The sequence below is a fragment of the Ambystoma mexicanum genome, chromosome 8, assembly GCF_040938575.1.
Source record: "Ambystoma mexicanum isolate Mex_15411 chromosome 8, UKY_AmexF1_1, whole genome shotgun sequence".
NCBI lineage: Eukaryota > Metazoa > Chordata > Amphibia > Caudata > Ambystomatidae > Ambystoma > Ambystoma mexicanum.
In genome coordinates, this window is record NC_090929.1 from 1,149,899,279 (window position 1) to 1,149,918,065 (window position 18,787).

At 46.4% G+C, this 18,787-nt stretch overlaps 1 protein-coding gene across 8 annotated transcripts in view; it reads left to right on the forward strand.

The window, feature by feature from the left end:
• ANK3 (ankyrin 3) overlaps window positions 1-18,787 on the forward strand; it is a 2,768,233-nt gene that overhangs the window by 2,419,997 nt on the left and 329,449 nt on the right. For all 8 annotated transcript variants that reach the window (XM_069611214.1, XM_069611216.1, XM_069611217.1 and 5 more), the window contains one exon: window positions 7,997-8,122. In XM_069611214.1, the coding sequence (XP_069467315.1) occupies window positions 7,997-8,122 (126 nt within the window). The remainder of the gene's footprint in view (window positions 1-7,996; window positions 8,123-18,787) is intronic.

Sequence of the window (18,787 nt, forward strand, 5' to 3'; positions counted from 1 at the left end):
TTGTCTCTCCTTATCGGCTAACCCAGGAAATAGCCATTCATTGTAAAACATTGGATGCTGCTGGTACTGTCCTGTCATACACACTTTACTAGCAGTCACCCTCCGGGCTGGTAAAAATCTGCTTCTGTTCAGGAAAAAGGAAGTCTGGTCCTTCCTGCTGTACGTTGTATCGTTAATGCATCTGTAATCTGGCGGAATTCCGGGTTACCTACTCTGACATTTACAAAGCTTTTGAAACCATGCCCGTACACCTTCGGCTGTTGTGTTATGTTGCACTTACTTGATTGTTTTTACGACATTTGGATTTGTTTCTTGTTCTTTGCTACATTTGCTTGGTAGTTGTACTTTAACAGGCTGCTCCCTCACCCTCTTCTGCTGCACTAAAATGATCTGTGTGTTTCGAAACTCTGAACAATGAGCACCTTCCCTCTCGCTCTTCCCTTTTCTTATGGAATGATGCAAAGTGTCTGTGTTCACAGTTGGTGTTTTATAAATCATCAGTAAATATTTCTTTCGAGTTATGTCCACTCCCCATATGTAGGAAAGCTTCCAGAAGAAGTCAACATTGTGTACGTCGACTCCTACTATGGGTAGTGAGCACTGTGTTTTTCTTTAAATTGATAACCTGAATAAAAGATAAATGTGTAATATATTAATGTTATATAGCAATATCAACACATTTGAGGTCTAGTTATAGTTGCACTATCTTTAGGAGGTTGTAGCTATCGTCAAACTGGCCTCCTGTCCTATAGGCCTTTCACATTCCTAGGTGCTGTCAAAGGAGAGGCAGTATATTTCAGGGATCTTCAACCTTTAGCTCTCCAGAGGTTGTGAACTAGAACTCCCATCAGTGGTAGCCAGCAAAGTCAATGCGGAGGGATCATGGGAGTTGTAGTCCAAAACATCTAGGAATCCAAATGTTGCAGAACCCTGGCACTGACACAGGGCTCTTAGGGTGTTATGCATGAACGATACTCCAATAGTAAGGTTAATATAGGAGTGTAACATGCCCAAACATATCACTGGTCCGCATCCTGTGCATAGGAGTACCTGCTCTGCTCCTTTTCAGGGACATGTAACATTCATTCATATCAGTGGGGCTACTCAAAACCTTATAAGTATTCAACAAATTCACCCACCTCAACATCACCCACTATCTCTTACATACCTTGTCTAGTTTATTTTTGTGTTTAAAGTGCTGACCCTAGTTGCATTATTTGTCCTAACGCAGCCTTGTTTTATGCCGGTTGCCATTTTGACTACTCCCTGAATCTAGTGGAGACTTTGGATGGGGCCAGTAGATTGCTAATTTCTGAGATACATGCCACAATGATTGTAGGATGTGAACAATAAATAAGAATAAGAGTTTGCCTGTTTCTGGCAGGGGTTGAGGTGAGCTTTTGTAAACAGTTAAAACAATGGTCAATAATCCTAATTTCTGATGTTTGTTAATCTGCTTAGAATCACATGCTGTGCATAGTCCGACATCCAGTGGTCACTGCAGAGTATTGCATTATGTTTTTCGTAGTCGAAAAGGGGACGTCGACAAGGCGTGTCTGTAACACTATCACTATAGTGACGTGCGGTGTACCCACAATCCCTCACGCGTCGAGGTCCGTCAGATTGTTTTTTTCCGCCCAGATATTGGTCGCCTTTACGATGCGGAGCTCCTCGAGAGACATTGCAGATTCATTTACTTGACCTTTGGTCATTATTTATTAATATATATTTACATAAGATCCCTCCCTCGACGTAGCTGCGGAGCCTTTTCTCTGCCAAGTAAGAACTTCGATGGCGGGGACGAGATGGAGGAGATCCTTTGGCGCTGCCGAACACCTGGCCTGGCCGGCCATAAGACATTAGGGAGAGTGGGGTCGTGGGACATTTCTTGTTCCTCTCTGAGAATGCCTTTCCTTTTCCCCTCCCTTTCCCTCGGGGTTGTTATCACAGTGAAATATTTTCTCAGCTATGGAGAGGACACCCTTTAGGTTTTGCCCGCGTTACAAGGGCAAGTTTACCTGGAAAGACGAGCATAAACGGTGTAACCGTTGCTTGCCCCTCAACCACAAGGAAGACGGCTGCGCGGCTTGTCAGCTTCTTAAGCCTAAGACTTTAAAGGACTGCAGGGTCAAAAGGTGGGTGGCCTACGCAATGTTGAAGTCCGATTCCTCACCCGCCGCCGCCGCAGAAAGTGACGAGGAATGTGATAACCCGACATCCGTTACGGAAGTCGTAGACCTCTCTAAGGAGCGCTCGCGCTCCTCCTCATCTGTCCCCGGCCCCGACAAGTTCGGCTCACGCCCTGCTTATGGGGATGAAGACCCCGGCGACACTGACGCACACGAAAAACATTCCCATAAACACATAACCCACGGCTCTTCAACCATCAGCGCCAACGGAGACGCAGGTTCCACCGGCGTCCTCCTCAGACCGTAAGAGTCTTAAGCCCCCCTCGCAACCGCAGACGCGACCAGCGAATGGGCTTCCCCCAGATAAGGGCGCTACCCCCAAACCGCCAGATGAAGCGCTCCGTTAGAGAGCGCCCGTCGCCGTAGAACACGCGACGCCCGTAACGTCAATACCAGAGCCCTCCACAGACAGATTAGTCGTCGAGAGCCTGGCGAGGATCGTTTCCACCGATAGCCAGAAGTGGATGGCGAAAGATACACTGAATACCGCTCAGAAGGCTAGAGAAACGCCGAAAAGGCCTGAAGGAAGGCATGAACTGCCCCCTTCATCTAAAGGGACTCCCATCCTACCAGAAGGCTTTTCAGACGGCGAAAGAGACCTTTCTTCGACGTTATGGGAGAGGTCAAAGCGTTTTCAGACGAAAGACCCTTCCCCCCACCCCCAGACCGCTCAGGGGTACCTCATGAGACCCTGGAGAGACTCCAGTTCTGTATGGAGAAGATGGAGAGGTTTATGGAGACTCAAAACCTACCACCACCCAAGAGGGCAAGAGAGGGACCTCAGGTGGACCCCAGGGCTAAATTCCCTAGGCTGTTTAATCCCTCCCAAGTGGATATACATTTATATGACCTCACTGGAGAGGACCCCCACTTTCAGGAGGAGGACAAATTTGTAGGCAACAAAGAGGAACAAAACCTAGAGGAAGAGGGTTTTGCAGAAAATCCAGATATAGGTGGGGGGGGCTTCGGAGAAGACCCAGAGGAAGGTGCTTCACAGTCCTGGCAGTCCCATCAGCGTTTTCAGACCCTGATGTACTAAACCTGTCCCCTCCCGAGGACTCACCTAATAGGAACACGTCAGCTATAGACGATCAACCTACATTTAATGCACTACTACGCAAGGCAGCAGCGCATTTCGAAATAGACACTGGGGAGATTTCTCCTGACATTGACTTTGTGGAGAAGGTAATCAAGGAGAAACCCCCTGTCAGCCAAACCATTCCCCTCCTCGCCTCAGTAAGGAGACAAATTATCCCTTCACTATCTACACCCGCGTTGGTCAGAGGGGTCAACCTGAGGATAGAAAACTATTCAGTCCCTCCGCTTCAGACCCATTGTACGTCAGGGGCCACTCTATACCAGACTCCCTAGTGGTGACAAATACAAGGAAAAGAGCAGGGGTCCCGCTGTCTACCAGCGAAGCACCACCAGATAAGGAGGGCAAAAAATGGTATGCCCTGGGGAAGAGGATCACAGCCTCTGCTGCTTTTTCCGCAAGGATTGCAAACAACAATTCCTTGCTAGCAAGTTACGCAGACGCACAATGGAGCAAGCTACGTAAGGACGCCGAGGAGGTACCAGAACCCCTACGTACATGCCTTCTGGCCACGATTACTGAAGGGACCCTAGTCAACCAAAGCATCGCGAAAAACACTCTGGATGCTGCAGAAACAGCTGGCTGTTCCCTAGTCCAAGGAATACTCCTCAAACGCCATGTCTGGCTGCGTAATTCGGGGTTTAACCTTGAAACACAAGCATCTCTAATCAATAAGCCTATAGAAGATGCCAACCTCTTTGGAAAGGCGGTTGATGAGGCACTAGAAACGGCAAAGAAAGAGTTTGACACCATCAAACCCCTAGACCAGATTTCTACGCACATTTTTCGAGGCCAACGCCAGCAGCAAAATCAGCAGCAGCAATACTCTGCAACCAACTGGTCCTCTAACCAAGGCACCAGTGGCCAATACAACCAGAGAGGACAATGCCGTGGCAAAGGGAGAGGTCGGGGTTCTATCCCCTAGAGGTTCCCAAGCCACCAACACCAAATGAATCGACGATTCGGGTCCCCTCCCATGCATCGCCGGTCGGGGGCCGGTTAACATCCTTTCTTTCAGCATGGGAGGGAATATCAGACCCCTGGGTACTATCAACCATAGCCCGCGGCTACTGTATAGAATTCAACAGTTCCCCAACATACAGACCCCCAAGGGGACAACGCATGACACCAGAACACCTCGCCATCCTTCTACAAGAAGTGGACCAGCTACTGGAAAAAGGAGCTATAGAGGTCATGCCTCTATCTCGGGTAACGGAAGGTATTTATTCAGTGTACTTCCTTGTACCCAAAAAGGACTTAACCATGCGCCCTGTATTAGATCTGCGCCCAGCGAACAAATTTGTCAAACCTCAAAAGTTTCATATGGTGACCTTACAGGAAGTGATCCCCCTGCTATCACAAGGACATTACATGACAACACTGGACATGAAAGATGCATACTTTCATTTTTTAATGTTTCCAGCGCACAGAAAATACCTCAGGTTCATGATAGAGGGCAAACACTACCAGTTCAGAGTGATACCCTTCGGGATAGCATCAGCACCGAGAGTATTCACGAAAGTACTGGCAGTGGCAGTGGCCCACCTGCGCAGGTTGTCCATCCCAGTATACCCTTACCTTGATGATTGGCTCATAACAGGGGATTCTTACGAAACATGCTTCTCAAATACCCAAAAGACTGTAGACCTTTTGTTCCAACTGGGCTTCTCCATCAACGAGAAGAAGTCCAGCCTAGACCCCAGCCAAGTCAAACAATTCCTTGGGGCTCTAATTCGAACAAAGGACAGCCTCGTCTTCCCCTCCAATGAGAGGGTCCAAAACATGCTGTTTCAGATCCCTCAATATGTAGCATTCAAGAGGTGATGGTACGCAAAGCAATGCGATTGCTAGGAATGATGGCGTCATGTATTTATTTGGTACCCCACGCGCGCCGGCGCATGCACCCAATGCAAGAGTGGCTCAACAGCCAGTGGTGTCAGGCTAGCGGACAATGGGACGATCAAGTGGTGGTCTCGCAGGCCTTGGTCCTCTCGCTACGGTGGTGGTCGATGGAAAACCTGGTAATAGAGAAACCATTCGCCACCCCCGCAGTGGAAGCCACTCTAACCACAGACGCATCCCTCACAGGATGGAGGGCTCACCTATCCCATCAGACTGCTCACAGAGTTTGGACTCCGAGCGTAGCTTCCAAGCACATAAACTTACTGGAGCTGCTTGCTGTGTTCAAGGCACTAAAAGCCTTCCAGACACACCTACAAGGGAAGACAGTGACGGTCGTCACGGACAGCACCACAGCCATGTACTACCTCAACAAACAGGGGGGAACTCACTCTCCAGGACTGTCCAAGCTGTCCCAGAACATCTGGAAGTGGGCTCTCAAACACATGTTCCTACTGTCACAACATGTACCAGGGGAACTCAATCTGCTAGCAGACGAACTAAGCAGAGACTTCCCTCTGCCCTCAGAGTACGAATGGTGTTTACACGAAGACATCGTCTTTGACGTTTTCACACAATGGGGATTCCCAGAAATAGACCTGTTTGCAACACTGGAGAACTCACAATGCCTAGATTACGCCTCCAGGTACCCCCAGAACCAATCCAAGGGGAACGGTCTATCGATTCCATGGTCATGGAAATTTGTTTACGCTTTTCCCCCCTCGACTCCCCTTCTCAACAAGATTGTGCACAAGGTGCACCAGGAACAAGTTACCATGATACTAGTGGCCCCTATGTGGGCCCGGCAGCCATGGTTCGCTCACCTGATGGAGATGTCTCTATCTCCTCCAGTGAAACTTCCCTGCCCGTACAACATGCTGTCACAGGACAAGGGCAGGACACTGCATCCATGCCCTCAGACCATGAACTTAGCAGCCTGGCTCCTGAGATTATAGAATTTGGACATTTACAACTCCCGCAGAGATGCATGGACATCCTCAGGGAGGCTAGAAAGCCTAACACTCATCACTGTTATTCTAGCAAATGGAAGAGATTTGTCATCTGGTGTAGAGGAAGAAACATCAACCCTGTTGACTGCTCTCCCACACAAATTGTTCTGTACCTGACCCATTTACTGGACTCAGGTCTAGTATTCAATTCTATTAAAGTCCAGCTAGTGGCACTTTCTGCATACACCACTTCCCAACTTAAAGTGTCATGGTGGAAAGTCCCAGTTATTAAAGCCTTTATGAAGGGGGTAAAGAGAATACACCCTCCGATAGCAAACCCAGCTCCCGGCTGGGACCTAAATGTGGTACTTACCAGGCTCATGGGCTCACCATTTGAACCCATGCACAAGGCAACTCTTAAAGACCTCACTCTTAAGACCGCCTTCCTAATAGCTATCACCTCCATTAGGAGAGTAAGTGAACTACAGGCTCTTTCTGTTCTAGACCCCTTTGTAACAGTTCACAAAGATAAGGTGGTTCTATGCACACACCCAAGGTTTGCACCGAAATTCTTCTAGAAATTCCATGTCAACCAGTCAATAGAACTACCAACGTTCTTTCAAAACCCTTCAAATTTGGGAGAAAAAGCCTGCATACACTTGATGTGCGCAGAGCTGTCATGTTTTATATGGAAAGAACTAGACCACTGAGAAAGTCTAATCAGTTCTTTGTCTCGGTGGCAGCAGGAAGAGAAGGAGATGCAGTCTCAAAGTCCACTATATCTAGATGGATTGTTTAATGCATCACTCTCTGTTACACTCTTGCTAAGAGATAACTACCCTTCTAGCCAAGAGCACACTCTACTCGAGGCACTGGGGCATCCATAGCATTCATTGCAGATGTTCCCCTTGAGTCCATTTGCAAAGCGGCAACCTGGAGTTCTTTACACACCTTTACAAAACACTACTGTCTAGATGCCCACTCTAGATCTGATTCCCAGGTGGAACAAGCAGTATTAAGACATCTTTTCTCTACTGTTCCTTCTCACAACCCACCTCCAACTCCGGGTACTGCTCGCTAGTCTATGCACAGCATGTGATTCTAAGCAGATTAACAAACATCAGAAGACAATGCATTACTTACCGTAAAAGCATTTCGAATGGTTGTATCTGCTTGGATTCACATGCGCCCACCCTTCCTCCCCGTTCGGATGGAAGGAACATAGACATCTTTTTATATCTCTTTTCTGTACTCGCTCACGTCTAGAAGGCTCCCTCAGGGTAGAAAAAATACAAACGGAGGGATCTCGACGCGTGAGGGATTGTGGGTACACCGCACGTCACTATAGGGATAGTGTTACAGACACGCCTTGTCGACGTCCCCTTTTCGACTACGAAAAAAAAAAATGCGATACTCTGCAGTGACCACTGGATGTCAGACTATGCACAGCATGTGAATCTAAGCAGATACAACCATCAGAAATGTTTTTACGGTAAGTAATGCATTGTCATTTATAGGATTACCAATACTGAGTTGTTCATTCATTACAATCCCATGGGTGTTCATAAACATGGGCCACTCTCTATAAGAGCACCTGTCTGCAACATTATATTGTGTTACAATGCTTGTAATCCCATTATAATTGTTACAAAACGAAAAACGGTATTTGAATGTACAGATCTAACCTTTTTCTTATTTTTATTTCATCTGTTATGGCTAGGAGAAGTAAGTGATAACGTACTAGTAAGCGATATGTACTAGTTAATTATTTCTAACAAATGTTTTTTTATTGTATTTGCACTGGCAGTTTCACGTTTAGGTTTATGCATTGGCCATAATATGTATTTTCTGGTTTGTGGCAGGTTCTGGAAGGGAAACCAATTCACGTTGACTGCTATGGAAACCTGGCCCCTTTGACGAAGGGTGGACAGCAGCTTGTTTTTAATTTTTTTTCTTTCAAAGAAAATAGGTTGCCATTCTCTGTTAAGGTACGAACATTTATTATATTCCCTCCAAGACTGCTCACAGTGATATTTCTGAAACATCCAATGTTTCTTTTTTTGCACAGAATAAAACAATGTCAAGTTGCCACGTTCCAGCAATCATTGTTTGTAACTATATTGTTATACATTAAGCTGTTTGAATTGAAAAGGGCAGGTAATTCATTTTTGGAACTTTAATTACATAAATCTTGTCATATTTTATTGATGATCAAAAATCTTCTGGTTTGAAACAAATTAATTTTAAATACTTTTTGGATTATCAGTTGTGATGTGGAAATGTGCCGAGCTATTTTGAGGTTGTCTGATATGGAAGTGTTGAGCTTCTAGGCGCAGGTGGGTTTTATTTGTTGCTGATTTGTTTGAGATATCAGGTGTAATATTTGAGCAAATTTGAATTTGAAGAGTAAGCAGGTGGGCCAGACACGGGGCACTGTACTGTGGTTAATGGAATGGATTGCTTTCCAAGATTTTATTTTCTCTGTTGTGTTGAGGTGAATCAATTTGAGGTGAGGACTGTTAAAGCAAGCTGATTTGAGGGTGAATGAGATGCTCTGAAGGAATTGCATTTATAAGATAAGTTAATGCAATGGCTTCTTCCTCAATTACATTATTATTTCATTTAGATACATTTTTTTTCAAGCGTATTGGAAAACTATTATTATTAAGTAAATAAATCTATTCAACATCGTAAACAGAGGGCATAGCAACCACAGCCAATCATGTATTCCTATAGTCTGTTTAGGTGGATGGATGCAAGCATCTGTGTTTAGTGGACTTTGAGTTGGTATTTTTGACTGTTTATATCGGTTTGTAAATATTGGTTATTTATGTTCAGTTGGTGTTTGGTGTGATATTTGCTGGTTTCTAGGTTCATTGAGCCTTTAATATAATAGCAACATACAGGATTTGCTCTGAATAAGGTGCACAGATATAAAAAATAAATCTTCCTTCTAGGTCAGTGGTCCTCTGTCCTTTTTTTCTATCCCTTGATCTCTGCCTTCCTGATGTTGGACAAAAAGTCAAATCAGTATTTGTTTTTTTTTTTTAAGTGTCCCTCACTTCTTTCTTGGCTGCAGTGTCTTTCTTGTCAGGATGCCCCATGTCTGCTTCTCTTTCTAGATACCTTTGGCACCACTGCAGCTGGGGCTTGTGTGGTCAGGATGTGGGCCAGGGATCAGACTTTTTAAGATCCTTTGCTGGATCACGTTGGGCCTAGAGGTTATTGGGCTCAGCACCTTCTCGACTGTTCAAGCCCCTCTGGGCTTGGTTTCCTCCTCCAAATCAGAAATTGTTGAAGAAACTGACTCCAGGCCATCCCTCTGTCCTTTTATTTCCGTCTCAGGCCTCCTTGGTACTGGTACTATCACTTCTTCCTTCCTTTGGTTGACTCTATCCTCCTTGACAATTCACAATGCTGTGGTTGTAATCTTGATCTTTCATTTGCCTTCTTGATCACTCCTCCACTTCATCTTTTTCGTCCTCATCTTCCCAGCTCTGTTGCTTTCCATCTCCCCCTTAGTACTCCTCCACTCCTTCTCTCTGATAGTCTCCTCTCCACCTCTGTGATCCTTTATCACTCCCTCCACTCCTCTTTCAGATGTTCCTCGTCTCTCTTCCACTTCACTCCTCTGCCACCTCCTTTCCATTCCTGTGCTTCTTGGTCAAGTCCACTGCTCCTCCTTCTTCGGCTATTCTCATCTGCATCCCTTCTCTCCACTCCTTTCTCCTTCATCAACGTCTCCTCTCCTACACTCTGATGTTCTCCCTCCCACCTTCTCTCCACTTCCCCGTCACCTTTTCCACTCCTCTGCTTGCCTTATTTGTTTGCCTTTCTCCTCTTTCCTGTTCTCTACTCTTCACCACTCGGACACACACAATCTAGTTACACTGTCCTCCAACTACGACACCTTTTCCATTTGTTTGGCCCTTTTGATATTCTTGCTGGCCTGCCAAATGGTGACTGAGTGATTGCTTTCAGCTTGGGGCTAGTCACGAGCAGGTAGTTTGAATAAGAACTAACCACCCCTGCTCTGTATACCTACAGTGCATGCAGCAGCTAGGGCACACAACAGAGACTGTAACTCGCATGTCTTGAATCTTTATTTTCTTTATTTTATCTCTTCTCGCTTCGCAGTGCGTGTTTGTTATTGTGTTAAAAGTTGTTTTTCGCAGATTCTTAAGAATGTTTGGCTTCTAGAATTCGATAGGATGGATAAGGGAGTACGACGTATGTTTTGGGGAACCGGTACCCCGAGGATAGCATTGGATATCTTAAGGAACGCAGGGTGGGAAGGGGGGCTGCATCTTCCGAATATTCAGCTATATTTTTGGGCTATCCAACTGTTAGCAGTGGATGATTGTTTTTTCTTAGAGGAAGGGGATCCAGCCATTGGGCATGCGAGTGGGACCAAGGGAGAATGGGGGTTCGACCAGGTAATATATGAAGAAAGTCCAGGGTAGGTACAGATTGGGGGACAAGGGGGTACGCTAGTAGAGGATGTGGTTCAAGAAGGGCGTAATAAGGTTGTTTGAGGACCTAACGAGTAGTGGGGTGTCCCCAAATATATTCTATCAGTATATGCAACTTAGGCATGCCATAGGTACGAGGCTAATGGCTTAGCCCGAACTTCTGCAGGACTTGCCACTATTGAGGATTGTGGCGGTGGACAATCTGGAGGGTGGACCGATTTCTATGACGTATAGGTGGTTAACTAGTGTCACGTTAAGGCCTCTAACAAAGGTGAGAACTGCATGGGAAAGCGACCTAGTTGAATTGGATGATGGGTAATGGGAGAGTGCATTGGGCAACATGAAAGGGATGGTGATAGATTCGAAGCTTAGGACTATACGTTTCGCAATGTTTCATAGTGTATTACAATCCCCAGAGGTTATATGAAATGGACAGAAGGGACACCCCTCCTGCCCCAAATGCAAGACTGAGACGGGAACGTATATCCACACATTGTGAACATGTCCAAACGTAAGCTGTTTGTGGAACTAGGTGATTGAAGTCCTAAACACGATAGTGGAGGAAGACTTGGAAATTGACCCGAAACTCTGTTTTCTGGGTAAATGGGGTGACTCTTCTCTTATGGGCCACGAATGATGCCTTGTAGGGCTGGCGTTCGCATTGGTGAAGAGGTGTATTGTTGTAAAATGGGAGGAGAGGAAGTTCTGACTCTGCAAATGTGGGAGGACTGGATGTACAGGTGTTTGGGCCTAGAAAAGCTGGTATATGAAATAGGGGGTGTCTGCAAAAGCATGACAAAATATGGGGAAAGTGGATGCAAAGGGGACAGCATGGGTAAACAGAGAAGTGCAAAAGGGAGACATAACAGCCGAATCACACTGCACAGAATAGGGGGACGCCGGATTTTAGGGTGGGAAGGAGCGGGAGATCTGGTGAAGATGGGGTGTAGAGGGAGGGTAAGGTGAAGGATATATGTTTTGGGGATTGGGAGGTAATGGGGACAGGGCATAAGAGAGGGGGACGATGAGTAAATAAAGCCAATGTTAGAGGAAATAGAAAGAACAAACGTCTGGAGAAGGGTGTGCATGTTGTCTTTTGAGATGTGCATTAAAATGTACATGGTGGAAGTGATTTACTGTTTCTGTTTTAAAACTGCATATATAAAGAATGTTTGTTAAAATAATTCTGTAATTACTGAAGGTTTTTAGAGGAGCAAAAGATACATCTTAAAAACACAAACTCATAACGAATGCCTTAAAAAAGAAAAAAAGTAATCAAGCCTGCTGGCAACTGTGCACGAGTGCATGGCTCACAAGCATTGTCTCTGGTCCAACCAAACTGTCAGATTTCCATTTCCATCTCAGGGTACCGTAGTAACGGTCCCAAAGGGAGATACAGTTGGAAATCCTTGTTTCCTTTGAAACACATTCCTTCTCACTCAAGAGTTAGTCTGCTTTGGTTGCTGCTTATCTAACTATTTTCTGATAGCATATCAGGGTTGTCTGTCCATTCCCTACAAGGACCCTGTCATCTGTAGTATTGACTTCTGATCTGCTTAGGGTATGGGACTTCACACAGGTTATCGAAGGGGTCTCTGGGTTTGTAAGAGTACTGATGCACGGAGGGCTAGGGTTAGACTGGGCATTCCAACATTTACCTGCTCTTGTGCCTACTTAACCTTGTGAGTGGTGGTTCTCAACCCCATTCTGCAACATGATAAGTGCAACTTTGTCACATGGTATTGTTGTCTACTAATAGGCGTTTTTCTCTGAATTGTTTGCATAAGCAGGTTAATTAAAATTGATTTAGCTTGCTGAGTTAAGCACTCAGTTGGATATAAGTCCCCCCGCATTGACCTTTATTCTGAGCATTACTGTTTTGGAATTTAAGGGTTTCCATCTCGTGGTGAAAAGCTTGAGAGCACATTATATTGGTGATGTGTGTTTGGTGGGGGCGTGGATTAGAACAGCAGTTATGAACTAAAGGCTTGAATAAAATGTAAGCCATTGCACATTTGAAGTGGCAGGGGTCTATGTATGAATTAGTACAAGCACATTACAAGTGTCTTGAGTTCTGATTGTTTTAGTGGCTGGATGTATGTTTGTAGGTAGTGTAAGGAGCTCATGGTGGCAACAGTGAAGACAGACACACGTGATCACAGTTCAAGGGTGTTCAGTAAACTGTATATGCAGGTTGGGAAAACGCCTAATCTAAAACTACCTCTAAGATGGGAGCACACTACGCCCATCACATAATAGTAAGGCAGTCCTAGTGGCGTCTTGTCAAATTAAAGGGCCTATACTAAAAAATACACTATTGCCAATCCTTACAACTAAATACAAAAAGGGATCTACAAAAGGTTCTTGCCTCCGAGGACCTGATGTGTTCAAAATAATAAAGAAAAAGTTCCTTTCCGTATGTACGTGGGTGATGACTCTTCCGGCCTCAGATCCACAAAATGTTCCTAGCGATATCTGGATCTTCATTGGTTACATTTCTTGCTTCTGGGGGCCTGATATGTTCAAAAATAATAAACAGAAGTTCCTTTCCGCTTGCTCTAGGGTGATGGTTCTTCAACCCTGGGTCTCTCTCTTCTGGGCTCAGGCCCCTCTCGAATATCAGCCTCCCTCCCTCTGGTTCACTATGGCTTGCATTCAAAAAGATAACATCTACTACATTCATGTGTCATTGGGTGATGGCTTTTCACCCTTGGATCCACCTCTTCGGGTTCAGACCCTCCTAAAATTCACGTGTCGTTGGGTGATTACTTTTCACCCCTGGATCCCCCTCTTCCGGGCTCAGACTCTTCCCGAGTTTTTGGCCCCCTCTGTCGGGTTCACTATGGCTTTTTCTCAAAACAACTTCACCTGTGGCATTCACAAGTTTGTGTCTTTTTAATCAGTTCACTGTTGACATCCCTCCATTGGGTTCACTCTTGTCAACTCACTGTTCATTGTGACATCATGCTTCGCCCCGTACAATCGGCATCCCTCTGTTGGGTTCACTCTAATTTAAAGCATAGTTCTTTCTCTTTTATCACTATGCAGGATTCATCTCCCTTAGCTTCCCAATGACGTGCAGGTCAAAGACATTCGACTGTACATGGGGTTTTGCTAGACCCCTGTATGACCACTTTAACCTTTACCTTGCAGCTCTCCTAGGGCCTTCTTGTATCAGTAGTTTCAACAAACGTGGGATCAACCAGGGTCTCTCGAATGAGCTCCCACGTGGTGCTGGACCCCTCTGCAGCTGGCTTTTCCTTAATGTTAACAGTTCTTTAATTTGCTGTTTGCGACTCTCGATAAACACAGTTCGTTTTTTTATCGGTTCTCCCCTCGACTCGCCGGCTATGATGAACCTCCTGGCTTTTCTTGTCTCTGGAGTCAAGGACGGTACCACGGTAGCAAGCGTCTCTCCCTGGTCTGATTATCACTGTAAGGTTGCTCTGTGTGCCATTGACATCTGCTACAACACACGTTGGATATTGTTTGCGGTCTTCTGATTCCTTCCACAGAGGTTTTGCTGGTCTAGGTCGGAAAGGGCAAGATCGCTTCTCTCTTTGTCACACCTTCGGTTCTCGCTGCCTTTTGTCTCCTCTTGAATTGCCGTCCTGGGATAGCTGTCTCGTCGTGCGGTTTGCCTTGCTCGTCATGTGCTCTCGTGCCCTACCTTTTATCCCTGTGAGGAAAGGAAAGGGCTGTCAGGTGTGTGTGGCTCTGCTCAATTGCCTGACTTTGCCTGACCCTTATGTTGGGACTTGTTAGTTAAACGGCTCTGTTAGTTGTTTTTCACGGTATGGGAAAGTGTTTCCATTAGAAATGGCGGGGGTGGGGGGACTAGAGTTGCTAAGTGTCCTATCCGGTAGGATGGAGAAATATGTTATATGGAATTACAACCCTCGGTTTAGGGGGTTTGGTAAACTCAAAAGGACGTGATTGGTAGGGTTGACTGGGATTATTATCGTGAAATGTACAGGGGGCAGGATTGTGGGAACGGTATTGTTTTGTCAAAGTAGACAGGGTGTTCAAAAATGTGGAGAAGAATTATTGGGAGTATTCGGGTAGGAAACAGGAAAACAGTGATCCTGGGAGGTATAGTTACTGAATGCAACAGGGTTTGGGATCCTAGAGGATTTTTTTATATACAGAGTGGTTGTTGTATTTGGACCAGAGAGATTCAATGGGAGGAAGGGAGGCATATGTGGTACAGCCTACAAAATCCTCAGACACTCCGTCCTCCTCACCTTCTTCTCCGGTATAATACAGCGTCTCACCTAGGGTATTTTCCCGAGCACAACCCCGGGCTCCCATACCCAGGTGTTCCTCCCTCGCTCATCCACCCCCAGGGTTGGGATCTGTGAGCGAAAGCCCTTCCCTGGCCACCTGAATAAGGGATTCTCAAGGTCTACTTGCGAGAATACCCTCAGGTTTCTCACAGTAGTGACAAGGTCACATGCAGAAGACTGGTAGTGGATGGGTGCTGGGAGACCCTGCAGTCTGGGACCATCACCCGCTCTGTGGTGTTGGCTCCAGGGGTCTTACAGGGTGGTTATCCAGGGCCGCTACATGATCAGTAGCCTTGTGTACAAGGTATCTCTTATTATCTCAAGGTAAGTTGTTCACAGGTCCGCAATCACCAGGCTCCACAAGAAATGTGTTGACATTAGTGAGTCTCCTCAAACATGATGAATTCTTACGTGTGAAACTCGTGCCCACAACCCCTTGGTGGCCCACGGGTGGGAGCAACACGATTTTATACCACTGGAATAACTTGGCGGCTTAACCCAGTGGTACCGTCATGAAATTACATGCCCAGGAGAAAAGCACCTTTTGATTCCAAGATGGTGGATTGTCATTTTATAATCTCTGAGATGCGAAGCTTATACCAATCACCAACCCAATCCCACCCATGTCACACTTCCAAGACCAACTCCAAACCTTTCTAGCTTTTAAAATGGGAATAAGTCCGTGCAGATTGGCGGGGCGTGGCTACATGGCCATGGAATAGGACGGGATCCCTATGAACTCCTGCAGATCCTCTAATGCTCCGACGAAGCAAAGACACTCCAACCCAGCTGTGGTGTGCCTAATCATTATAGCAGCAATATGAATGTATGCAGCATGACTGGAACTGCTTTTCGGTGCAAACAATAACACAGGACGCGGCCCGTTCATTAAAGAAGTTTGCTGACTCTGCGCCGCAGAAACAAATAAGATGGCGCCTGGGGACGAACAAAAGAAATAAAATAAAAAGTAGCTTACCAGCCCAACAAGAACGGGCCTGATCGACGTGCACATACGGACCAGTCATTAAGAAATAAGCAAGGCAGTGCATGAAGCGGTTCTGCGCGGTTTTCATTGTGGCAGCGAAATATGGCTACAATGTATCACAGTGCAGCTGTTAGGTCTGGGAGATGAAGGCACCGCACTGTGGAACGGACGCAGTGTGAATCACAGTTACAAAGGGAAGCCGCACCATGAAGGAGGAAGGCAACGGCACAGAGGCACTCGAGAAGACTACATGATGATGCAACTGTATAGGCGAACTCTAATGCCTCAATAACACAAGTATATGCGGAGACCAGCCCGGAACTGAGTCACACAGGAGATGGTGACTGAAGCTCGGCGAGGGTACGCAGTTCTCAAACAACCTGATACACAACGGGAGACCCTCGTAATAAAAGCCGCGTGATGCGTTGCGTTGGCAGGGACAGCGTATGAGCCATGTACGAGTACTGTAAACGAGAGCGGGGAGAAAAATGAATAATTGCAATACAAGATGGCAAGCAGCCTGCGCATTAGGGTGAGTGAGCTGAGCTGACACCCGAAGCAGTCTAGACACAGGAGTGCTAACGCAGTGTATCTGCAGGAAACACTAACGCAGGGCCAAGGTGCGCAATAAAGAGGCAGGACACCTGCAAGACACTGCAATTTTAGCTCCTGTATGGAAGAGTGCCCGCAGTCCGATATAACCAGTGGCAGAGTCACCCTCGGACCATTGAAACACTGCAGGTCGGAATGTGCAAGCAAGGATACAGCTCAGCCATAGTGCAGTCCTTCTGTTCTGTTCACCAGGCACAGGTGGCCGGAGGGCTTCTGGTGGAGGTATCAATGCAAATGAAAAGCGTACAACTAGCCGACCAGTCATAGATGACACCAGACACAAGAAAAGAGCAAGAATGTTGCGCGGAGCGCACAGCACGCAGGTTCATGCACCTGAGCTGAGCAACCTGGTGAGCCTCACGCGTGGTGAATTACGGCAGTGAATGTGTGTTCGAACCTCCGGAGGCCATACCAACGAAGCGGAGGACAGCTGATAGGCTACACATACAATAGAAGATGGTATCCAAGGCAAATAAGACCAAAGCAAAACAACCCACACTGGACATCTCCACGAAACCGGCTCAATAATCACCCGGAGGTGTCGCAAAAGATGGTGGAGACGCGCAAGGAGGGACAGACCCAATAAGGGGCGACCAGCAGATCCTGGATTCTATTGCGGAGTTAAAGTCCTCATGGGGGAGCAGGCTGGATGCTGCCAATGGCGAAATTGAAATCCTCACTGGAAATCAAGGTTGATGCAGTCAGCGTTGATGTCAATCTCTTGCGCCAAGATGTGCCCGCACTGGCAGAGCCCACTAGCGGCCTCGAGAGTACTGTGAAGGTCAATACCGACACTAGCTTGACCAATGCCAAATAAGTGGCTGCGCTACAACAACAGGTTGGCAACTTAGAACACTGCGCAGAAGAGGGAGAGGGACGGGCACGATGGAACAACATACGCGTGGTGGGACTACCGGAAGGGGAAGAGGGCCGAGACCCGACAGACTACATAGAAAACATGCTGCTGCAAGAGATTGGCTCAGGAGCGCTCACCCAAGGGAAGGGGATACCGCGTCTAATCATCCGGTGTCCCACTTCCACTCCCCGAAGACCCCTCATCCAGGTGATCCTCCTGCACTGGCCCACCACCAGGAACTGGATCCAAAAGCGATGGCCATGCCCTGGCCACCTGGATGACAGATTCCCGGGAGCTAGCAGGTAAGACACCTTCAGGTTTCTCACAGTAAGGATATAGAAAGAATCACAAAGGAGAACCCAAAGGGTTCCCAGCAACACTGCCCATAAGGAGCTGTGTGCTGCAAAAGTTAAACACAGATGCCTTGGAAGAGATCTGGAAGAAAGTAGACTCCATACTAAAAGTGAAACACAACGAACAGAGTTCCAAAAGTCAGAGCAAATAAGAATGAATGAGTGGAAAAAGACTCCACTCATTGAGAATAGAAGGAAAAAGGTCAAGAAGACCAGCAAAATGTGCTGGGGGTCTTACTAGGAGAGGGGATGAAGCATGAAAATGATACATTTCCCTACATCCACCTCTGCCCTACATAGGTGGGTCCTTTTCTTTTACATTTGCCAAGCAGCTACGTGGGCTTTTCGGCACATGTTTGCCCAACATTACTGCTTGCATTCTCTTTCGGGGGCAAGACATCTTCTTTGACAGGGATTTCCTCCAGAGTTTTCTGGTTTAGGTAGTGTCCTCTTTCCCCCAGATCCACGTACTGCTATGGGAGATTACTTTAGATGAGTAATCAGTGGGAGGAAGGAATTCATTAGAAGAACAACTCCTTACCTCTCAGTAACATTCTTTCTGATGGATGTTCCACCCATGGATTCCTCATCGCCCTCCCAACTTGCCTATCTTGTTGGCTAGCCTTTAAACGTTCTGTGGCCCATCTGTAACAGAATGCTAGGGAAAAAAGGAAAACTAAGGTCATGTGGCCCAGTGTTGCGATATATATACTGGCCCCGATGATATAACTGGCGCAAGATGCGTAGTGATTTTAGGCAGAGCCACACTACACCTCCTGGTGGCAGAAGAATGTGTAAAGATCAGTCACGCTGTTGGTAGAATATCATAGATGAGGAATCCATGGGAGGAACATCCATCAGAAAGAACATTACTGAGAGGTAAGTAATTTGTTCTTTGGATATATAAAGGGAGCACCCTCCCCATAGTTGATTCATCTTTAAACTTCAAGACAAAGATTCACCTGGAACTCTTTTAGTGATACAGTCTATATCAGTGTCCTCTCCCATAGAGCCAAAATCACAAGGAGCCAAGCAGGAGGAAAGCTCTTCTCCCTTCAAATTTAAATGGCATATTGTCTGTGAACCTAC